The sequence below is a fragment of the Crocuta crocuta genome, unplaced genomic scaffold (assembly GCF_008692635.1).
Source record: "Crocuta crocuta isolate KB4526 unplaced genomic scaffold, BGI_CrCroc_1.0 scaffold216, whole genome shotgun sequence".
In the NCBI taxonomy this organism is placed as follows: domain Eukaryota; kingdom Metazoa; phylum Chordata; class Mammalia; order Carnivora; family Hyaenidae; genus Crocuta; species Crocuta crocuta.
This window is the reverse complement of record NW_027531504.1, coordinates 5,050,278-5,075,690: the sequence shown is the minus strand read 5'-3', so window position 1 is coordinate 5,075,690 and position 25,413 is coordinate 5,050,278. Positions and strand designations below refer to the sequence as shown.

The window sequence follows — 25,413 nt, the reverse complement described above, 5'->3', positions numbered from 1 at the left end:
CATCTTATAAATGGAAGTTTGTGCCTCTTGACCAAATCCCCTCTTTCCTCTCCTCAGCCCTTTGCCCTTTGCCACCACCATTCTACTTCCTGTTTCTCTGAGTTTGACTTTTATTTTTTTCAGATTAGACATAGATATGATACCATAAAGTATTTCTCTTTCTCTGTCTGGCTCATTTCACTTAGTACAGTGCCCTCAAGATCATACATGTCACCCCAATTCCTTATTTTCTAAGGCTGAATAATGTTCCATTGTATATATGTAACACAGTTTCTTTATCTGTCAGTGGACAGTTAGGTTGTCTTCATATCTTGGTTATTGTGAATAATGCTGCAGTGAACATAGAAGTGCAGATACATCTTGAGATAATGATTTCATTTGCTTTGGATATGTACCCAGAAGTGGGATTACTGGATAATATGATAGTTCTATTTTCAATTTTTTGAGGAACCTCCATACTGTTTACTGTGTTGGTTGTACCAGTTCACATTTTTACCAACATTGTACAAAGGTTCCCTTTTCTCCACATCCACACTAACATATGTTATCATTTGTCTTTTTGATAATAGACATTCTAACAGGTGTGAGGTACTATCTCATGGTGGTTTTTATTTGTATTTACCTGATAATAATTGATGTTGAGCATCTTTTCATGTATCTGTTGGCCATTTGAATGTCTTTCTTGGAAAAATGTCTATTCAGGTTTTTTTTTTTTTTGCCCATTTTTAAATCATTTGATTGGATTGATTGGTATTGAGTTTAGACTTCTTTATATATTAGATATCAAGCCCTATTGAATGTATAGTTTACAAATATTTTCTCCAATTCCATAAGATGCCTTTTCATTTTGTTGATTATTTCCTATGCTGTGCTTTTAACTTATTTATTTTTGTTTTTGTTGCCTATACTACTTCTGTCAGATCCAAAAAATTGTGCCTAAACCAATGTCAAAGAGCTCTTCCTTTATGTTTTCTTCTAGGAGTTTTATGGTTTCAGGTCTTATGTTCAAGTCTCTAATCCATTTTGAGTTGATTTTTATGTATAATAAGATAATGGTCCAATTTCATTCTTTTAAATATGGATACCAGTTTTCCCAACACCATTTATTGAAGAGCCTATCCTTTCTTCATTGTATATTCTTGGCAACTTTGTCAAAAATTAGTTGACCACATTTCTGGGCTCTGTATTTTATTCCATTGGTCTTTCTTCCTTCTTCCTTTCTCCTTTCCTGCTTTCTCTCTCTCTCTCTCTTTCTTTCTTTCTCTCTCTCTTCCTTCCTTCCTTCCGTCCTTCCTTCCTTCCTTCGTTCTTTCGTTCTTTCTTTCTTTCTTCTTTCTCTGTCTATATATCTATCTATCTATACCATATTTTTTATTACTATAGCTTTGTTATATAGTTTGAAATCTGGTTTGTTCTTCTTGCTCAAGTCTGCTTTAGTTATTTGGATCTTTTGTCATTCTATATGAATTTTAGGATTACTTTTTCTATTTCTGTGGAAAATGCTATTGAATTCTCTTAAAGATTGCATTGAATTTCAACAATATTAATTCTTGCTACCCATGAACACAGGGTATTTTTCCATTTATTGTGTCATTTTCAATTTCTTTCATCAATGTTTTATAATTTTCAGTGCACAAGCTTTTTTGCCTCCTTCGTTAAAATTTTTCCTATTTTCTTATTTTTGACACTAATATAAATGGGGCTCTTTTCTTTATTTTTATTTTTATTTTTGGATAGTTTGTTGTTAGTGTATAGAAACATAATAGATTTTTGTAGTTGATTTTAGATCTTGAAACTTTACTGAATTTGTTTATTAGTTCTAACAGTGTTTTGGTGGAGTCTTTACAGTTTTCTATCTATATAATGTCATCTGTAATCAGAGACAATTTTCTTCATTCTTTTAGATTTAGATACTTTTTATTTCTTTTTCTTTTCTGATTGCTTTGGCTAGGATGTCTAATAACATGTTGAATAGAAGTGGTGAGAGTGGACACTCTTGTCTCATTCCTGATCTTAGTGGGAATGCTTTCAATCTGTTACCATTGAGTATGGTGTTAGCAATAGATTTGCCATATATGGCCTTTATTATGTTCCTTCTATATCCAGTTTGTAGAGAGGTATTTTTTTAAATCATAAAATGACAAAAAAATGAATTTTGTCAAATTCTTTCTCTGAATCTATTGAAATGATCATATTTTTATCTTTCATTTTGTCAGTGTAGTTTATCACATTTATTAATTTGTATCACACCTAATGTTGAACCATCCTTGCATCTCAGAAATAAATCCCACTAGTATATAGTCTATAGTATTGTTGGATTTGGCTTGCTAATATTTTGTTGAGGATTTTTGCATTTATATTCATTAGAGATATTGATCTGTAATTTTCTTTTCTTGTAGTGTCCTTGTCAGGCTTTGTTATGGCATCATACTGGCTTCATAAAATCAGTTTGGAAGTATCCCCTTCTCTTCCTTTTTTTTTTTTTTTTTTTGGAATAGTTTGAGAAATATTGACATTAAGTCTTTAAATTTTTGTTAGAATTCACCAGTGAAATAATTTGATTCTTGGCTTTTCTTTATTGGAAGGTTTTTGATAACTGACTCATGTCCTTACTTGTTATTGGCCTGTTCATATTTTGTATTTCTTCATGATTCAGTTTTGGTAAGTCATATGTTTCAAGTTATTTCTCAATTTCCTCTGGTTTATACAATTTGTTGGTGTATAATGGTCATAGTAATGTCTTATGATTCTTTGTATTTTGGTAATCAGTTATAATGTCTCCTCTTTCATTTTTGATTTTATTTATCTAAGTCTTCTCTCTTTTTCTTTTTTTTTTTTTAAATATTTTTATTTATTTCTAGGAGAGAGAGAGACAGTGTGAGTAGGGGAGAGTCAGAGAGAGAGGGAGACACAGACTCTGAAATAGGCTCCAGGCTCTGAGCTGGCAGTAAGCACAGAAACCGATGCGGGGCTCGAACCCATGAGCCACGAGATCATGACCTAAGTGAAAGTTGGACGCTTAACTGACTAAGCCACCCAGGCGCCCCTCTCTTTTTCTTAGTCTAGCTAAAAGTTTGGCAGTCCTGTTTATCTTTTCAAAAAACCTCCCCTTATTTTAGTTGACCTTTTTTCTTTATTTTTCTGGTCTCTATTTTGTTTATTTCCCTTTTCCCTTCTGATCTTTGTTATAACTTCCTTCTACTAATTTTGGGCTTAAGTTTTTGTTCTTTTTCTATTCCCTGGAAACGTAAAGTTAGATTGTTTATTTCAGATCTTTCTTTTTTCTTAGTGGAAGCATTTTCTTCATAAACTCTCTTCTTAGAACTGTTTCTAATGCATCCCATAGATTTTGGTATGTTGTGTTTCCATTTTCATTTGTCTTAAGATTTTTAAAAAATTTTCCTTTTGATCTCATTTATGTATGTATTTATTTATTTATTTCTACTGTTTGTTTTTTTTTTTGAGAGATACAGAGTGTGAGTGGGGAAGGGGCAGAGAGAGAGAGAAGGAGACACAGGATCTGAAACAGGCTTCAAGCTCTGAGCTGTCAGCACAGAGTCCGATGTGGGGCTCGAACTTGGGAATGGCAAGGTCATGACCTAGGCTGGAGTCGGACACTTAACTGACTGAGCCACCCAGGCACCCAGACCACCTCTTTTTAAAAAAAAAAAAAAAAATATTAGCAATGAATGTTAAAGAAGTTCAAGTACTTTTTTGGTCATTGAGCCTATAATCATATTTTTTCTCATTTGATTTATAGATAAATTGTATTCATAGACTTCCTAATATTAAATTATCCATGTATTCCTGGGAGAGAGATAATATAATTACAGTACATTATTCCTTTAATATATTGCTAGATTGGATGTATTAGTATTTTATTTAGAATGCTTACATTTATATTTGTAAGAAGATTGCTTTATATTTTTAAGTGCATTTTTCAAGTTTTGTTATCAAAGATATAATAATTTTGTAAAATTATTTGAAAACGTATCTATCTTTGTAGTTAGAAAAATTTTAAATGGTATAGAAATTATCAGTTCCTTGAGGTTTGAAATTTTTAAAGTATGAAATCAGTTGAGACTGACGTTGTGGGATGAATTTTTTGGATATCTTTCTCAGCTCTATCACTATCTTGCGTTCGAATTATCTGTTTCTTGAATTTAGCTTGCTGATTTTGTATTTTCATCCCTAAATGGTCAATGGTGTTTTGCATCTTTTTTGTCCTTATTGGCTATTTGTAGATCTTTGGAGAACTATCTGTCAAAACTTTTGTCCATTTTGTTAAAATGGGGTTGTCTTTTTATTATTGACTTGTAACAGTTCTTTATGTATTTTGAATACAAATCACTTATCAGATACATGATTGGCAGATATTGTCTCTCTGTTGGTTGTCTTTTTACTTTCTTGATGGTATCATTTGAAATTTTTAATTTTGATGAAGCTTAATTTATCTACTTTTTGGTGTGTGTGTATGTGTTTGTATCATAGAAACCATTGCCTAACTCAAAGCACTGAAGATTTACTCATATGTTTTAAGAATTTTATAATTTTAGCTCTTATATTTGGGTCTGTATTCATTTTGAGTTAATAACTGTATGTAGTGGATGTAGGGGCACTTTATTCTTCTGCATGTGGATACGTAATTGTTCTAGTACCATTTGTTGGAAAGACTATTTTTTTCTCTATTAGCCATTTAATTTTAATCTTTATGTGGATTTTTGCTTTGGACCTCAATTAAAAAGTCTTTGCCTTTTAACTTAATTTAAAAGAAAAGTTTAACCAATTTACATGCATTATAGTTGTGAATATATTTAGAGATTCTTTAGAAATCTTCAGATCTTCAGATTTTTATGTTGTTGTTTTTTATGTGTTATCTCTCAGTGTGTTACCTTTTGAAATGGTGCTTAACCTTTCTTTCAGGCTTACAGAATGGATGTTTTTATTTCTTCTTGCTGATAGTAAGAAGCTTTCAATAATATTAATTTCATAAGTCACACATACCACTAGTCTCATTACTTGAGAGTCACATTTCAAGTTGCATTAGCAGTAGGTGTACAGTTCATCAGTATATATAAATGATTGTGCTATGAATTATTTAAGGACAGTGAAATATTATGGTAGATATTCAGAGGGTTTGGTATGAAAATAAAATGTCTAATATTAATATAATGATAAGCATATTAGACGTATAAATATGCCTCTCTTGCTTTATTTAATTTATGGCTATTTTTTACTTGTCCCTATTTAGTAGCTAAAGCATTCAATCTTGAAATATGTATAACACTGAGGCTCAAAAAGCTATGGATAGCAAGATAATGTTGTTTAACATTACCAGAATTCTACAAATATAAATGCACTTCAAATCTTGAAATGTATTTTTCTATGTTCGCACTTTATTATAGGAAGCATATTCTTTAATTGAGAAAATTGAAACAGAACAACATGCTCTATATTCATATCAAAAATATGTGGAGAGTTCGAAAAGAAAGAAAACCAGAATCCCTCCCCCACCTATCCTGCTATCCCGAACTCATTGTTCTGTAACATTGAAACCTGCTCCATTTATTTCAGATGTTAAGGTATGTTGCCCATTGTGATCTTTATTTCAGGCAAAGTGACATAAGTACTCCTATGACTATCGTGATCGATACTTTTATTGCTCTTAGGACTTGAATAGTCTTATTTATAAGCACTGAGCACTGGGATTAGTATTGTTACATCTTAACTAAGTTTCTTCAAGACCTTTCCCTCTTTAGGCTATTTTCTCTTATGCTCTATACAGCCTTGCTATCCCGAAATGTATAGTAAGGAGAAACAGTAGAGAAGTGTTTCGCTCTTAAGTGTCTTTGTCACCATGGCACAGTCATATGCTGACATCCGAGTGTGTTCAAGATGGAGAAGGTCTCAGATCAACTGGAATCAGACATTTGAGGAGGATAGATGTGATTCTCAGAGCCAATGGTGGAGATAGGAAGTTTGGGGACAGCAAATTTAAAGGTTCTTCCCAGAGTTCTTCCAAGTAAATGGGGATTCTTTTAATGTAAACATATGACAATTCCAACCATATTATAAGTCATAAATCTTTATGTATTTATTGAAGAATGAACTCTTTTTCCCATCCCCAGTGCTTTGGAACTTGGCCTACATATGATTCTAGGCTGAGATTTAGTGTCCTCTCAAGCATTTGGTTCCACCTGATTTCTATTTTACATATTAAATTTTTCCTTTTTTGGGATGATCAACAAGATGCTCTTTGATGTTGTATAAAAAATAAAGTTTTGTCTTTGATTGTTTTTAGGATACTCTGACTGAACTTATATCAACTTGGTATAGTGGAAAGGGCACAGGCTTGAAAGTCAGACAGATACAGGTTTAAAATGTAGCTCTACCACTTACTAGCAGTATGACCTTAGGAAATTTAAATTTACTTACTGAGGTGGTGGTGGTAGTGGTGGTTTTGTTTGCAAAATATGTTTACTGTGAAAATTAAATGAGATAACATATAACATTCTTGACACATTGTAGTTGATGTTCCACCATATCTTATATTAAACATGTATAGTAAAGTTTGCTTAAAACAATTAATGATGGTATAGAGTGTGATTACATTATTTGATGATTTTTTCCCCATAAATTTCATCCATTGAGCATTATTGAGTATCTCTTTTCTGTCCAGCTCTGTGCAAGATAATTGAGGTACAAAAATAATCACAACATTTGATTCCATTCTTTGAGCAGCTTCAGACTAATGGGATATGGACATCAGTGACAAGTAATATCACCTTTGTAATGCTTTATCATTAGGGAAATAGAAGTAACATTTAACACCTAACTGTGCTATAATAAACTGTTACATACTCATCAACACTAGATGGTGCTGTGGTCCTAAATAAGATTTCTGGTTCGAGACTTCAGCTATCTTCTGTTTTTTCAAAATCTCTTGTTAAAGCATTTGTTTCATTAAAATCTGTTTTAATAATTGAAAATGCTAATGTTATTAATAAACTTTTACTTCTAAAGTTAGTGGTGATTTGTTCATGGTGTCTTTACTTTTGTGTAGATTCTAATTACACATTGTTCCTTACAGTTACACAAACTAAGATGTTTTTGTTTGTGAAACAAAATAAAAATATAAATCCTGCTTGTAAAAATGCTTTTAGAATTTTACCCTTCAAATTCTAGTTTATATAGAGAGCTTAACTTAGAGGAAATAATAATCTAAGTCATATAACACAATCTTTCTGCCTTTTTTCCCTTCTGTGTAAAATGGTACTCTTTTTACATGGGAAGTTAAGGAAATTTAGTTTCAAATTTTTTTCTGAGAATCATTTAATTTTTTTTTTTGCCCCCTCTTGGCTTCAGCTTCCAAGTTCCTTCAATGCTGTCTTTGTCCTTGGAGTTCTGCCTTTGTCTAGTGTTCCTTAATTACCTGAGCAGTTTTCTTTTAGACACAGAGGTTTGGACACCTGTAGCAGAAAGCCTAATTCATTGAGGTTAGGCAGACTTGGGTATATGTAATTTAAAAAAAAATAGTTGATTCTGTGAAAACTGTATTTTAAAAAGTGGTTCTGCACAGCCAGGGTTGAGAACTAGTTGTGCAGAGAAGACATCATTAGGATTTTTCTGTTGACCTGGAGGAAGAGGCTAAGCTATAAGAGGCAGTTGCTTCTTAGAGACAGTTACATTATCCCTTCTTTCCAGTTTTCCTCTCATTTAGGAGTTGAGATGTTGGGGCACAATGATGACAACCTGCCCAACCCCAGCCCCAGGACAGTGTGGCTCGTTCGTAATGCCATTCCCTAGGTATCAACTTGCTCCCTTTTTCCCTACAGTGAGAATAGTTCATTCCAATGAGCAATTCCATTATTTTGACATCTTGGCAGAAGAACCATTTCTAACCACTTAATTAAAGTTTAAGTTTGATTGTTCCTGTAGAATGTGCATTTGCTTTTGGTTTCTGCATATATTTAAGAATGATCAAATATCTTGCTACTATCTGATCTTGAGCAAATTATTGAACATTTCTGTCTCCATTTCCTGTAAAGCAAAATGACAATAGTAATCCTATTTCATACAGATGTTGCAAATATTAGAAAGTTTATGTAAATTCCCTAACAATACTTAGCATATAGGAATTGAACTGCTAAGTTGATGGTCGTTAAAATAATCAGTAATGAGTAATACTTTGTAGTCTCAGGTAAACAAGCCCTATATTTATCTTTCTTTTTTGAGAATAAACCTAAAATATATTTGTAAACTTAGATTCCATGATTGATAACTTGAATAGCTACATTTTTATTTGGAAAAGTATTCCCTTTGCTACATCTTTTTTCCTTTTTAAATTTTTATTTAAGTTCTAGTTAGTTAAAATACAGTATGATAATAGTTTCAGGTGTACAATTTAGTGATTCAACACTTCCACACAACACCCAGTGGCTCATCACAAGTGCCACATCTTGATAAAAGAAATTGAATGCCTTCTTAAACAGACGGTAGATAATGGGCTCATCTTTCTCTGCAGGTCTCCTGGTACTGCATTTTGGGTTGCAAAGCAGAAGGGAGCTATGGAAAAGTAAGGCTAAACAATAATCATCTCCCAAACTCAGGAGAAGCGGTATGTCAAATTAAAAAAAAAATGCCAGGAAATCTTATCAAAAGTCTCATTAATGACAATTGAGTGTTTTCGCCACCTTATAACACACCTTATTTCAGTGAATTTCTCTAATTTCAATTTAAGTGATAACTAAAATCCAACAGTAAATGCAAAAGGTTTTATTTTTTTACATATAAGTGTTATTTAATCATATTTTTAAAGTCACATTTTCCATACATAACTTGAAATATGTTTTTGTTAACAGATACCAGCTGATGGTAAAAGCATTTTTGAAGTGAAAGGTTTAGAAACAAATGAAAAATATGTCTTTGCAATTGCTGCTTATTCTTCTGATGGGAAGCTTATTGGTGATGCTGTTGGGGAGACAACTAAACCAATTCTGGTTTATCCACCTCTTTCTGCTGTTACTGCTCGGATGTTCTTGACACAGGTAGGAGAGATTCTGCAGATTTCTTGTTTTTTTTTTGTTTTTGTTTTTGTTTTTTTTTCTGTTGAGCTGTTACTAAGTACTTTCCAATGGGGAAAAAAATCACAGCAGTTATTCTAAAGCTCTTGTAATACGTATTTTCCATTAGGGCAGTGTAGTCTTATAAAATAAGAATCATTCCTTACCTTTTTAGTGAATTTGATTTTTATGATAGCATTTTTCCCCTGGATTACAAATGTAACACATGGTAATTTTAGAAATTTAGAAAATACTGAAATTCACAAAGAAGAAAATAAATGTTATCTGTTATCCTGTCACCCAGAGTAGCAGTTCTTAACCTGGGGCAATTTTGGCCCCTAGGGGACATTTGTCAATGTCTGGAGACATTTTTGGTTGTCATAACCTAGAAGGGTGCTTCTGGCATCTGGTGGATAGAGGCCAGGGATGCTGATAAACACCCTAGTGTAAAGGACAGCTCTCCATAACAGAATTATCCAGCCCAAAATGTCAGTAGTGCCAAGATTGAAAAATCCTGATCCAGAGGTATCTTTTCATTTGTGTGGTTGTGTATACTTACACGCACACACACATTTTTATATATACACATGCGTACAAACACATGTATAATATATGTATGTGTATAATATATAGTTTTAATCATAGTATATTATTTTATATCCTTATATTTTCATTTAATATATCATTGACATTTTTTTATTCCATTAAGTATTCTTCCATGGCATAATTTTTAACAGTTGTATCTTATAATGGTATCGCATCTTTTTTTTGATATTGCATCTTTTAATGGTATTTATTGCATATTATAGATAGATCATAGTTTACTTAGTAATCTTTATTGCTGGGCATTTAGATATTTTCCAATCTTTTGCTATTATAAACAAAGCTGTGATGCACATCTTGGTATGTAAATCTTTATTCGTATCCATGATTGCTTTTTTGGGATAGATTTATAGAAGTGAACTATCTGGGTTAGTAAAGACACACAGACCTGAGTTCAAGTTCCAGCCTCACACTAGTCATGTGATATTGAGCAAGTAACTTTCATCTGTGAAGTGGGAATAATAATAATAGTAGTTACCTTCCAGAGGTATTATGAGTATTAAATCGAATTATACATGTCAGGTGTTTAACCATAGCAATTATCACACAGTAGTCACTTAATAAATATTGTTATTGTTTTTAGTTATGAATATACTCATGAATTAACATATTTGCTGAAATGATTGCCCATCACCAGTGAATAAGGACACTAAAAGAGTGACTCATTGACCTAAGTCTCAAGAATCTAATTTTAAGCCTATTGTTGAATATAGAAATGGTGGCTATTTTAAATTTCATCATGTTTCTATTGTGCTATTTTTTCTCTTAATAGTTGATTAGTATTAGAAGATAAGATCTTAGTGGTATTTTATATTATCATATTTTTCAAAGAAAATTAAATTGAGAGAATTGCTAGGATTTGTCTAGCATTGGTTTAGCATATCATATTGGCTCATGGTTTTCTGATGTTTTTATTTCTTTGGAATCTAATATATTCCCTAATTTGCAGTGATGGTGTTATTTCAAAGTGAGGAACTGAGCATTTTATCAAGGCCTAATTTTTCTCCAGGGAGGTTTGACTTTTGGGTTTTATTTGGCAGAGCTTTCATTGAAAGTTAATAAAACCAAATCCCAGCTATTCTGTTGGAATAACAAGAAGTGTCATGAAGTAATGACCAATGTTTCATTATTGATTTGATATTTACAGTACTGTATTCATTTATGACAGCATATGAACATTCACTCTCATAATGTTAAGTGACTGAAGCAAAATTTTCTTACTTGGAAAACTTAGTAAAACTCTTTAATTTACAGTTCAAGTTTAAGCTTTTAAGCTCTAGCAAGAAAATGTACCTTGCCTTTGGAATTGCAATCTATTTTTCCTGAGAGTGTTTAGTTTTTAGTTTCAGAATAATTCAGTTCTTTAAAAAACATTATCATATTTATTTTATAGTAAGATATAGAGACATTTCACTAAATGCTTATGATTAACTTGGCTTGGAACTTTAGGTTGTACTTCCACTCAGCATTATTCTATAGACATTAATAAAATCAGTTGAATCTTTATTAGGTTTCCCCTCAATGCAGAAAGCTATTAATTTAGGCTATCTGGAAAATTGTTTGAGGAACCTTTATAAATGATATATTTTCTACAGATATTTTCCAATTTCCCCTTCTTTATAGCCTCATTTATTTTTATTTTTCACTCTTAAGTCAGGAATGGCTAGATAATATGATGTAAAAAGTAGAAAATAAGAAACCTATGAGGAGGACTGTAGGATTTCAGGCAAATTGCTTGGTCTTAATTTCCCTATATCTAAAATGGATAGAAGACCGAATATCTGGATTGTTGAACTGGTCAATCAGATGATGAGTGGGTACAATGGCTTTTTGAGAAAAAGAAATGGGGGATATATTTATTTAAAAAATTACTGTGTGCCAGGCATTTAAAAATTCATTATTTTATTACAGTAATGCAGTGAGGTGATACTAATTTTTTAAAGTTTATTTATTAATTTTGGGAGAGACAGAGACAGTGCAGGTAAGGAAGGGACAGAGAGAGAGAGAGGGAGAGAGAGAATCCCAAGCAGGCTCTGTGCTGCTAGCACAGAGCCCGACTCAGGGTTTGAACTCACGAAATGTGAGATATGAGCTGAGCCAAAACCAAGAGGCAGAAGAAGCTTAACTGACTGAGCCACCCAGATGCCCCACAGTGAGGTGACACTATTATTTCATTGTATAGTTTAGGAAACTGAGATGAATTTAATCCTTCCTCTGCTAATCCCATTTTATTTGAGAAGGGGTGTCTCAGGGAAGTCATATAAGTAAGTAACCCAACATTACTTGGGTAGCAGATGATAAGCCTGATGCTTGAACCAGCTCATGCCTTTCTACTGTTCTGTCCAGGTTCAAGGAGTCATGTACTCAACCTCTAACATGGGCCAGGTTCTTCTAGAGCCCACATCTCTGCCATCTCTTCTCTGCTGGTTTGGTGTTGCTGGGTCTTGATGATCAGTACTGGCAGTAGAGTTCGATGTTGGAACATGAATGCTTTGTCAGTAATCTCAGTGATGGCAGGAGAATGAAATTCATGCTTTTTTTTCACTTTCTATATGAATTAATCAAAACTCTATGATAAACAGAGGTTTGCATTTTATCATTGATCAATTACAAATTAAAAACAATAAAGTTACCAGGTAAAAGATAGTCATCCCATTTTTTTTTCTTATTTTAGAGAGAGAGAGAGAAAGCATGAGCAGGGAAAAGGGGTAGAGGAAGAGAGAGAGAATCTTAAGCAGACTCCATGTGCTGTGTGGAGCTTGAGGTGGGGCTAGATCTCATGATCCTGGGATTATGATCTCATGATCCTGGGATCATGATCTGATCTGAAATCAAGAGTCAGATGCTCAACTGACTCACCCACCCAGGTGCCCCTAGATATCCCATTTTTAAAAGCTCTTTAACAAGTCTCAACTCTTCTTTTTCCTCTCATCTTCTAACTGAATATTTCTACTCTCTACTCATCTGTTTGTTGATGAATTATTTATTGTCTATTTTGTGCTAGGTTCTATGCTGGATGTCATCTCTTCTTCCTTTGAACTATCTCTTTTCTCATTCTCATTATGGTTTCAGTTAAGACTACAATTGCAAGTAAGGGAACCAGCCTGGCTTAAGGAATGTAGTGAGGCCCTGGAGAGGCAGTGAACCCAAGGCAGCCTTAGGTCTCATACCTTTGGTTCTCTGTATACATCTGCTTCTATTTCTCTAAAGATTGACTCTTTCTTTCTTTCTTTCTTTCTTTCTTTCTTTCTTTCTTTCTTTCTTTCTTTCTTCCTTTCTTTCTTTCTTTTTGTTTATTTATTTGCAGAGAGAGAGTACATGCCAAAATGGGGGAGGGGCAGAGAGAGCGAGGGAGAGAGAATCTCAAGTAGGCTTTGTGCTGACGCAGGGTATGATGCCATGAACTATGAGATAATGACCTGAATCCAAATCAAGAGTTGGACGCTTAACCAACTGAACCACCCAGTTGCTCCTAAAGATTGACTTTCTTTAGTTCTTCATCCCTGAAGGAAAAAAATGGCAGCTCCTGTATTTTTATATATCCTTCAATTTCAGCTATAAAGAGAGACTGCCTGGATTCCAGATTCCTAAGAAAGAGATTCTGAGTGGCCCACCAAATATAATGAGTCTAATCTCTTTTTTGATGTTTGACTTCTGACTTGTTTTCAAATTTCATCCCTTTTTTCATTCCTTTTTTTCTCCTGTGTTTCCATACATAGGCAGGCTGATAGGAGGTCTATGAGCTTACCTTTGGTGCTGACAGGAAATGTAAATCTCCTAACTGACAGCAATTTTCCGCATTCCTATCCCTTCCCACCCCCAAGCACTAATCAAAGCCCAGCCCATTTCTTCCCAGGCCTGCTCGTGCCTGGCCAACATTCCCTGGGAGCCCCTTGTGTGAATAATAAACTTTCTTCCAAATTCTTTTGGTGCATGTAGTGCCATCAGCCTAGACAGCAGAACCACACTTTAGGTGGGGGGTCCATTTTGCTTTGCATAAGGGGCTATAAAACACCCACCTTGGGTCAGGCACTGATCCTGGGCTAGTCAACTGTGTTGTAGTACAATTGTTGAATGTCCTCTTCTGTGGATGGAGGAAAATTACCAGGAAAAAAGGATTTTAAAATTTATTTAACATGTTATTATTGTGTGCTTACTTTGTGCTAGGCAGTGCTCCAGGCTAGTAATTCTAAACCTTGAGTGTCCAACTTGGAGTGCTCATTAAACAGATTGTTGTGTCCTACCACCAGAAGTTTTTATTCACTAGGTCTGGGGTAGGGTCTGGAATTTTATGTTTCCAGCAAGTTCCTAAGTGATGATGATACTGATGGTCCAGGGACCATACTTTGAGAACCACTGTTCTAAGCAAAGTGAACAAAGTGCTATGATAAGGGATAGGTAATAAACAATGAACATAGTAAATATAAATAAGTAAATTATCTAGTATGTTACAAAATAGGTTCTACGGAAAGAAAAAGTGGAGTATGGTCAGAGGAATTAGAAGTGTGAGATGAGAGAATGGAAGGTAGTTCACAGTATTAAATGGGGTGATCAGGCAGTCAGTTAAGCGGCCGACTTCAGCTCAGGTCATGAGCTCACAGTTTGTGAGTTCAAGCCCTGGATTGGGCTCTGTGCTGACAGCTCAGAGCCTGGAGCCTGCTTCGGATTCTGTATGCATGTGTCTCTCTCTGGCCCTCCCCTTCTCACACTCTGTCTCTCCCTCTCAAAAGTTAAACATTAAAAAATTTTTAAATAGAGTGATCAGGGAAAGTCTTATCTAGAATGTGAGATTTGAGCAGAGACTTAAAGGAGGAAAGGGAGGGACTCACAGGAGAAAGAGAATTCTGCAGAAGGAGCTAGAGCAAAAGCCCTATGGTTTTCAGAATTGCACCTGCTATGTTTGATAAATAGCGAGGAGGCCAATGTGACTGGAGCAGAGAGACCCATGGAGAGTAAAAGAATTGGTTAGAGAGGTAAAAGGCAAGTAGGTAGGTGGGTGAGCAGATTAAGAAAAGACTTCTAGGCCACTGTAAGAACTTTGACTTTTAAAGTATGGAAAGAGCTCAAATGTCCATCAACTGATTAATGGATAAAGAAGATGTGGTGTGTGTGTATATACCTCATCTACCAATCTTAAGACTTGGCTCTACTATTTTTACTGAACATCAGGCTCTGTACAACTTATTTAACTTCTTAATCCCTCAGTTTCCTCACCTGAAAAATGCCAATGGCAATAGAGCTCACTTCATAAAAATGAAATGGGGAGTCAATACAATAATGCATACAAAGTGCTTGGACCAGTACTTGACATCTTTAAGTACTTCCACCTGATTTTCAAGACCTTCTGAAACCATATATCCCATTTTACCTGTCCATCATGTTTCCCACTTTTCTTCAAATTCTGACCTGTCTTTCCATTCTCTCCTAAGTACTGTGATGATTTTCACTATTGGACCCTTTTCAGGTTCTGTCTCAACTGTGCCCATCTGAACCTTAACCCTGACTTAGGGTTCAACTCAAGCCTAGACTCCTTTTTGAAGCCTTAATTTCTCCTTTTCTAAGGCTCCACAATTATTATGTTATCCTTTGTAGGTTTTCTGATGATTTCAGGTGTTTTATGTTTGTAACTTGTTTGGAGTTCAATGGCACATAAGGTCATTTTAAGCTTTGAAGAACCTATCTTTACAGTGCTAAGTACAGAGTAGAAACTTCTTAACACTTTACTGGTTGGTTGATTGTGAGTGTGGAGTTGGCACATTTAAAAAATTCTGGCACTGTAAATTATTCCCTTGAGTGGACTATATTTTAGCAACATATCATTTACATACTTCATCTAATGAATTTGTTTGTGCTTTATATCCTACCTACTTCTGTTAAGGATTTGAAGCAGCACATAACTCATGTGGTGAGATTTCATATTGTTGTACATATTTGAATAGAATGATTTTAAGGAATATATTCTATCAAAAGAAATAGGTAAGTTGATTTTTCTTCTCTCGAGCTGCTATGTTTTACCAGTGAAATCCGTTATTTTGCCTAATGTTGAATGTGTTAAATTAAAAACATATCGTGACCTTGGGGCACCTGAGTGACCCAGTTGGTTAAAGTATCCAACTTTGGTTCAGGTCATGATCTCACCGTTCATGATTTCAAGCCCTGCGTTGGGCTCTGTGCTGACAGCTGAAGCCTGGAGCCTGCTTCAGATTCTGTGTCTCCCTCTCTTTCTGCCCTTCCCCAGCTCACACTCTGTCTCTCTCTCTCTCTCTCTCAAAAAAAAAAAAAAAACAAACATTAAAAAAACATATCATGGCCTTTTGGAAACATCTCTGTTTTATTTTTCACTCTTTTCAGCTGTGAACCCTTTGTTGCACAAAAGCTCTGAAAGTGTCAGTCAGAACCAGAAAAGAATGAAATATATTTCATATTTTGGGTTTGGGAAATCTGATTGTTTCTCTTGGAACAGATTGTTCATTATAACAGTGTCTGTAATAAATGGAGTGCACTGCCGAGATAGATGGAAATGAAATTAATTTGGCTCAGATGTGATCTTTGTTTTGCTTATGAGAATTTGAAACATCCTTACAGAGTTTCAAATTTCCATGCAATTTAGAAATAAAAGAGATTTCAAAATGTGTCTGTCTCCCTTGCCAGTGGCTATCGATACCTTACTGTGGCTCTGTAGAACAAAATAGCAAAAGTGAACAACTGTGTATGAAATTAGTGTGTGAACAGACCGTATCAGAATTCCTATCTAAACAATACATTTCACAAATAAAAATATCATGTATGATAATGTACTTTTTGTTGTAGGTTGCCTATCAGATTGGTAATTATGAGTTGGCTAAGAAGGTTTTCTCACCAGTTTGGGATTATTTTGTTGCTTCACCACATCATGATGAACAATCTGTTATTTCCTTAAGCAATATAATGACTATTACACAGAGAAGGTAATTAGAAATATTCTTTTAAAATATTAATTTACTTCTTGAAAAGTATGGATGTTGGGTACAAAGCCTATAATTAATTTTCAATTTCATGTTAAGATAGTCAATGTAAAACTTTTTAAATAGGTGTTGTAAGAAGCATATACATCCCAAGTTCTTGTGTCCTTATTAGAAATTTTTTGCTAGAATAAGAAAAAACACAGGATGTGTTTAGATGCATTCTGAAGCTAAAGTAATGAAGGCTATGGGAAAAAAATACCAACTACTAACCAAGATAATTGTGAGTTATACAAGAAAATGCAAATATGCCTTGGGGACTTTGTTATAACAGAGAACGGTCAGGTTGGGGTTAATAGTTATGGTCTGGTGGGTGGAATGCTAGGTTAAGACGACTTTTTCTTTGCTTGAAGAGGCTCCCAGGAGTAGATCAGGAACTGCAAATAGGTTGGTAGGAGCCATATAAAACCACAGGCCATCCTTTGCTTTATAGCAATTTTTTCTTAAAAGAGCAAAGTTTAAGAGCAGCCTCAGAAATGAGCATTAGTGTGGTTTTAGGCTGTCTTAACAAGTTCAAAAACAATGATTTCCTTTACCTACTTGTTAATAATACCTGAAATTCCTTTAATAAGAAGACAAAACCCTTCATTTGTCAGTTAAAGATAGTGACCTTAAATGCTGGTGGAGGCAAGGCATTGATAGTGCTTATTCACATAAAAGTAGAATTCCGTTCAATTAAACAACTGTAGACTTAGTATTTACCATGTACAAGGATGCTAGGTGTTATGTAGGATGGATTTGAGAGGCATTTCAGAAGAGGAAGAGATGGGGCTTGGAAGCTTTTATGTGATGTGGGGACAAGAGAACGGAAGCTTCACTAGAAGCTGACTGGGATTGCCGTTGTTACGTGACTGGCAGACCTATGCTGGGTACTAGGGGAATGAGAAAGGTGGGACAAGTCTTTGGAGGAGATAATGAATTTGATAGGAAATATTTTGAGTTTAGTTTTCCAGCAGGATGCCTTTATGGATATGAGGTGCCCAGTAGCTAGTTGACCATTTAGTGCTGACACTTAGGAGAGAGGTCAAGGCTAGAGATAGATTGAGAAATTGTCCATGAGGTCATCAAAATTTTGACAATGAGTGCTATCTGCCAGGGAATAACTGTTTAGCAGAAAAGATAGAAGCTGAAATTGAATGCTGGGCCTTACTTACATTTAAGAGGCTGGAGTAGGAAATGGAATCAAGGAAGGACACTGAAAATATTTTGTGCTCAGAAATACTGATAGTCTCAGCCTATCAGTAATCAGTGTTGTATCTGCACCAGCCCTTATGGTTCTTATTATGATTGCAAGACAACCTTCAGCAATAAACATCTAGAAAGTTTGAAAAGTATAGAGGTTTATTACTTACAGGATCTGGAAATTACATAGCACACTTGGGGCCCCACAGCAAGTTCATAGGTAAAGAGAGAGAAAGAGCCAGCATGGGCCTGGGGTTCTCTTTTTATTGAGGTCCAGGGTGGGTGCCTAGCATTTCACGGGCTGACTTTTTGTTGTTGAATTAAAAAAGTAAGAGTGGGAATTTAAAGCAAGGGTCTTCATATATATATGAAAGATGGACTATATTTCATATATATATGAAAGATGGACTATATTGTGGCCCAAATTGTCACTTACCAAAATCAACCAAGATTTTTAAAACAAAGGAGCCTCAGTGGGGGAGGCTCTTTAGCTAGTCATGTGGCTGGCAATGTATTTATTCAAGATAGCCACCTTTGAAGTGGATGCTTTGGCAATCAAAGCTTAAGTCAGATCCTTGCTTTATAAAAATAAATACATTAAAAAAAAAAAAGAAAAGAAAACCCAACTGTCAGAACTTATACGACAAAAAGGAACAGTTCAGGAGGTGAAAGTCTGGAAGAGTACATTGCCAAGGGAAGTGAGAATATCACCCAGGAGGGACTGGTCAGCAGTGTTAAATGCTAGTGCAAGGTCAGTCAGAGGAGTTGCTCAAAAAGAAATGCTACCAAGAGGTTGGGTAGGATAAAAACTAAAAAGAGACTTTTGCCCCCTATTTTTTTTTAGAGAGAGAGAGAGAGAGAGAGAGATGGGGAAAAGGGCAGAGGGAAATAAAGAATCTTAAGCAGGTTCCATGCCCAGCGATAAGGGGCTCAATCCTACAACCCTGGGATCTTGACCTGAGCCAAAATCAAGAGTCAGATGTTGAACCAACTGAGCCTCGCAGGTGCCCCAAGAGGTGACTTTTAGGATTGGCAATTAGGAGGTCACTAATGAGTTCAAGAGAGCTAGTGTTGTGTTGTGATGGGCCAGAAACCTTTTGCAGTTGGGTATGAAGTAAATGAAAATGGAGAACTGTGATAAGCTAAGATCACTGATATGAGTTTGGTGGTAAAGAGAAGAGAACAATGGCAGAATGCTAAGGGGGAAGGCAGGCTTAAGGAAAACATTTTGAAGGGTGGTGGGAACAAAAACAGTGGAGAGGGAGAAACTGAGGATACAAGCAAATTCACACAATAATGACACCATGGTGGTAGAGCCTGGTGGAGGGTATAGGAGCACATGGGGTGGAAAACAGGGTTTTAGAACATCTGCTCTCAGAAATATGAACAAGAAGACATTCAGGATAACCGGAAGTGTTGCTGAGAAGTACTAATGACTAAGTGATATCACATGATATGAATTTATAGTAGAGCCCAGTTCCTTGTGGCCACATTTGACTCATCTTTATATCACTGGGTCTAGAATAGTGTTTTGTACACAGCAGATATGGCAAATGGTAGAATGAATGAGGAAAATAAATATGTGAATAAGTGATTGACCATTGTAGCAGGGATAGAAAAATTGGCCAGTGACATCCATGCAAGGTCAGGAAAACTGATTATGGCATAAAATAAGGAATGTAGAATCTGAAGTGCTGGAGAGGCCACTATTAAATGATTGACCAGTGTCTGAGCTGGGTAGGGAAGGAGATGGAACCAGGAGGAGGCGATAGTTTGGATGCATTGCATATGTCATGTGGACAAAGAAAGAGTTCAGTATGGTTTGCAGTAGCAGGAGAACTAAAATTCTCCTAGCAAGTATAATTTCAGCGTTTAACATGGTGGTGAAACAGATCATCTTCAAGTATGAATTACTGATGTTTTTAGACACAGAGGGTATTTTTTAGAGATAGAGGGTGTGGAGAACAGGTGGACCTGAGGCTTGGAAGGGAGGGGTCATCACCAAATAAGGCTGAGAGCAAGGAAGGGAATATTGGAAGCAAAGAAGGAAGACTGCAGATTTCACAGTTTTGCCAATGTTTGGCACTGTTGACTGCAATTTAGGAAAGATAATTAGAAATAATCCAAGAGTTATTAAGACTCTGCCTCCTTTCTTCCTTCCCTCCCTGCCTCAATCTTTCTCCTTCTCTCTTTACCCATGGCTAATTTTGCTATAAAAGACCCTTATTTTCAGAAACTTGATTAAATGAAATATTAGGCCTATTTACCAAGCTTCTGAAGATTCATAGTGATTTTAATTATATCGATAGAAAAGAAATTTATATAATAGAATGAGAAAATTTTGCCAATATTTATTTTCATTTATCTGTGATAAAATATGTCAGCACCTTAATTTTCTTAGATATGAACTTGTTGTTAAACATAGTCTTTAATTTTAATTTAAACAGCTGTATGAGAGAAGTTGTTCCACAAATTTTTGCTGCTATTGTGTAGATATTAAGAACCAATCAATCTAAAAAGGCATGTTGACACAATCATTTTATGTTTATACCTGTAACATCATTACCTTCCTTTTGCAGATTACATTCAGATATTTTGGCAGAGACTTCTTCAATCCTCTTATACCTTTTTCTTAGAAATATTTTTGTAACAAGTGACATAAAAATTAAAGAAGAAAGTCTTTTCTGTGATAATATTAAAGGCAATGAGATTTTCCCCTCTCAACAAGTAAGTGAATTAAAGTGACTAAAAAGGTGCCTATTTTCCCCTTTATTTGTTTCTTGATGTTTCAAGTTCATGTTCTTTTGGGATTGTATATCCTGATTTGTGGAGGTCATTTTATGATTGTACAGGTTTATTTGATATTCCATGTAAGTTGCATAGGCCCAAATTCATATATAGTTTTCTTCTTTTCAATTTATTTTTTGTGTCTACAAAAGTAGTATAAATTTCAAATATTCAAAAAATTATAATGTATAAAGTGAAATCTAATGTAATTTTATTGCTCTTAAAAATACTGAGTTTTTCTCTGTTTTGTTTTATTATACCTGATTTATAAAAATATACATAGGCAAATTATTATAATAATAATTTTTTTTATAAAAATGACTTCACAATCTACTTGCTATTCCATAATTTGCCTATTTAACTTTTAAAATAATTTATCTTGTACATGTTTTCATGCAGGTACATATCAATTTACCAAATTCTTTTTTTTTAAGTTCTTAGCTTATTAATCCTCTCATGAAAAATCTGCACAGTCACCACAGATAAAGTCACTGAGAGCCTTTATTCCTTTTGTTGTCCAATCTGCAGCTCGCCTGTTGCTCGCTCCACCATTGGCTTCTGCAGTCCCCTGACTTCTTCATTCTGTTCTTCTGTTCCTTTCCCTGTTTTCTGGAGGCCTTTTTCTTCTCACACGGGCCATGTCTTACAAGTCTACGTTTGGGTTCATTTTTCTGTGCATCATCCAAGGAACCAACCATAAATCACGCCAAAGCCAGTTGTCTTGCCACCACCAAAATGGGTTCTGAATCCAATACAAAGACGGCATCTCGTGTGGTCCATTTTGGCTCATTTTTCCCGAATTTCTATCTCAGATACTGTTGCCTTTACAGGGTGAAGAACATCAATGACCTTTTGTTTCCATACCAAGTTCTTTTTAATTTTAATATTGCATTCCTGTACAGAGGCAAGATGTAACCCATCTCCTGCTGATGGATTCTCAGGGTTACTATGAACATTGCTATGTGTACCTCTCCAACCTTACAACGCTCTTGCTTTTAGTAACAATCCTTCACTATTTTTTTCCATTCTAGATTGAGAGTCACTCTTTGTCCCTCTCCCTCTTTCCTTCTTTCCCCATGTGTTTGTTTTTCACAGTTGCTTTTTCCTACCCTTCCACTTATTAATTAATTAATCAACCAATAAATTGTTACATGAGACTATGCCAGTGTCTATGGATACAAAAATGAAAAAAAACATGACTCTCTTGTCCAGGGCAAGTTCACAGTCTTACAGAGCCCAAGCACTCACAGCCATCATCCTGTTCTTTATGTGTTGCCCTTAGTTTCTTCTCTCAACATACAATCTGAAAATGAAGGCAGCCTTTAAGTACTTCAATGAATTCCAGAATGCTAGACTACCATTTTAGTAATAATTTACTCTATGAAATCTTCCTCCAGGAAAGGGAAAGAAAGAGTAAGATAGGATTCTTATTATTTTTAAGAATCACAAAAGCCTAGCTTTCTATTTTACTACTGTTTTTACTTAAATAGCAGAAGTATAATAGAAGATTAGTTTGGTCTACTGAAAATTTATCATTTTTTTCCCCCACAAATCCAGAAAGAAAATGGGACTGTTAATCAAGTGAGGGACAGTATTATAGAGACATAACATTTTAATTATTATTTGTTATAATTTATGTTTTGAAAAAGCTAGATTTTTTCTAACATTAAAATATAGCCACATTTTTATTTTACCAATTAAAAAAGATCAGTTTCTTTTTCATTACTAGTGACATTTCTGTTGTTTTACAAAATATTCTAAAGTTTAATTCTAAGTATTATCCATACTTAGCATTATTGGGAAATTAGAGTCATTCTTGCGTTTAGATTTTCTTCATATCAGCATTTCAACATACCAAGGTGTTGTTAAGCCAAAAGGATCACATTTCCTACCCTTTCTTCTCCTTAGAGGCACATTAGTTAAGCACTTGATGTTCCCTTTGGGTAACAATACCTGTTTCTTTACAGATTGCTAGATTAATTGAATGTGAGAGAATATTAGTGGCATTGGAACTTAGCAACTACCTAAATGATTCCAGTTATGCCCTTCAAGCTGTGACCCAGTGTTATGGCCTCCTTGCTCCTATAATCTACCACAATATTGTTTTGGTACCTGTTGTACAGGTAAGCATATTCCACTCCCTCAGCCCCCACCAATAAGGATATTTTTACAAAGGCAATTCAATAATGAATTTTGGAAAAGGAAAAGCAATGTATCTCTCATAACATACAAATAGGTCAAAGACGAGTGTTATGAAATTTCATGAGTTAACTGAAAAACATTTTAATAATTTAAATTATGTCTAGGCAAACAGACATAAATAAAACATAAATAAGGACTCAAATGTGTTTCTCTGAAAACATTAAACCCCATTGCTGTCCATGTTTAAACATTGGCAATCTGTTTTTCTAGATTTTTTAAGCCATTTCAATTTGTATGCTTTTGTAATGTTAGAAGCAGCAATACTTATTCAAAAACATATTTTTAAAGTCATCATTTGGGGAAAAAATTGGTGAATGACCCAGGAAAAAATACTGGGTGTCTTGGTGATGGAGGAGCTGGAATTTATGGAAAAAGAGTAAGTGAGAGCTGGCTAAAGGAGTTATATTAGTTGTTTATGCTTCCTAACAAATCACCATAGTGAATCTCATAGTTTCTGTGGGACAGGAGGCTGGAAATGGCTTGGCTGGGTCTTCTGCTCAGGGTCTCTTCAGGTTGAAATCAATGTGTTGGCCAGAGCTCTGATCTCTCCTGAGGTTCTGGAGCCTTTTCCAAGCTCACTGGTTATTGAGAGAATTTATTTCCTTGTGCTGTGTGATAGAAGGTCGTTACTCCTAAGAGCTCATGGCCAGTTTCCTGCCACATGGTCTTCTCCATAACATGGCAGTCTGTTTCCCCAAGACCATCAGGAGAGTTCCTCTAATATGCATGAAGTCTTATATAACATAATGTAGTCATGAGAGAGAAGATCTTATCACATTCACAGGTCCTACCCACATGTTAGAAGGGATTATGACAGGGCTTGTACTCCAGGGGAAGGAATCTTGTGGACTGTTTTAGAATTCTGCCTACCACAGGGAAGTAATGAGAGAGGTAAGATTTTAGTGCTGATACTTAATAGAAAGTTTTCATCATCATCATTGTTGCCATCATTATCATCATCAACTCAGATTTTGAGGACCAAGAAGATGTGAGTGATCTCATGCAAAGCATAACACTTTTTAATTCACCATTGAGAAAATTAGTCAGAGGGCTTAACAAATAATTAACAAATAATTTAACAAATATTTGCCTTGGAGTGGCTATACTGGAGCATAGATATGCCTCCTCTCACATCCCTTAAGCTCAGCTGCTTAAGAGATCTGCCTCTAAAATCCAAAATCTAAACTCATAGTTGTCAGCCTTCTACATCATTTGTAGATGGAATGTAAGGCAGTATTCTCAAGTGTGGAATATGCTTTCTCCAGAACCCAAAGATATTATTCTTTCTTCTTAGAAGTGAGAGATGCCAGATGTCAGACCTACTCTGGGTTGAGGGGTAGGGGGTTTCAGCACATCCCAGATATTTTATTAATGTGGCAGGTTCCTGAATCTTTACCAGGTTTATTCCTGCCCTCTGGAAGGCATGTATCTTATCAGGGTCTTTAATATATTTGTCATTTCTTGCTTTTTATTTCAATTAACATGTTTGTTTGTTTGTTTTTTGTAAACATGTTGTTGATGTACTGGTCCAGTGTTTTGTTTTGAGAAATGTCCAGAGAGTTCAGGTCCTTTCATAAAAGATGTGAGAGGGTGCAAGAGTTACTATTGCCCTGGGGCAAGATGTTAAACAAATACTATTGTGTTCCCAGTATGAATGGGAACTTCTTCAGGTACTTCTTCCCCATAGGATAGAAAAGATTAGCCATAACAATGCATAGCATTTATTGTCTTCTAGCAAGGATACCACAATGGGACAAGCTACTGCAACTGGTGCTCAGTTGGTTGAGTTCAAGTTAATCCACTGTCATCCTCTGGCATCCCACTGATTAAGAATGCCTTTAGAGGGGCGCCTGGGTGGCTTAGTCAGTTAAGCGTCCGACTTTCGCTTAGGTCATGATCTCGTGGTTCGTGGGTTTGAGCCCCGCGTCAGGCTCTGTGCTGACTGCCAGCTCAGAGCCTGGAGCCTGTTTCAGTCTGTGACTCCCTCTCTCTCTGACCCTCCCCTGCTCACGCTGTCTCTCTCTCTCTCTCTCCTAGAAATAAATAAAACATTAAAAAAGTTAAAAAAAAAAAAAGAATGCCTTTAGCTATAGCTCAGAGAATAGGTTATAGCTCTGCGGAAAACCCTCAAGAAAGGAGTTTCTAATTAAATTGTATTGTTTAGAATAGGAAAGTGAAACAGAAAGGAGGTTCCAGAAATAGGCCTCAGTATGTATGAGAATATAATATATGGCAGAATTAGCATTCCAATTCAGTGGGAAGAGAGTGGATATTTTAAGTCAATGGTGGCAAATCATTATTCATCTGATATGAATGGATATTCATCTGAAAGAAAATAGAGTGTGACACCTATATTGTACCATATATAAAAAAGTCCAGATGTACTAAAGATTTAAATGTAAAATAAAGCAAAAAATTGGAAGAAAAAAATCCTAGGAGATTACATATGTAATCCCAGGGTTGTGGAAACCCTTTCTAACCAAGACAAAACTCTTAGAAATAACAAGAAAGATAAGAAAATCCAGTGGCTAAGAAACATGAAAAGATGCTCAAACTCTGAATATCCTTAGAAATGT

General features: G+C 35.1%; 1 protein-coding gene across 1 annotated transcript in view; it reads left to right on the top strand.

Annotated features, from left to right (window-relative positions):
* Window positions 1–25,413, top strand: part of CFAP54 (cilia and flagella associated protein 54) — a 267,535-nt gene that overhangs the window by 74,063 nt on the left and 168,059 nt on the right. The window contains 6 exon segments of the mRNA XM_077772255.1: window positions 5,406–5,582; window positions 8,525–8,617; window positions 8,862–9,047; window positions 16,476–16,612; window positions 20,428–20,575; window positions 22,603–22,758. Of these exon segments, the coding sequence (XP_077628381.1) occupies window positions 5,406–5,582; window positions 8,525–8,617; window positions 8,862–9,047; window positions 16,476–16,612; window positions 20,428–20,575; window positions 22,603–22,758 (897 nt within the window).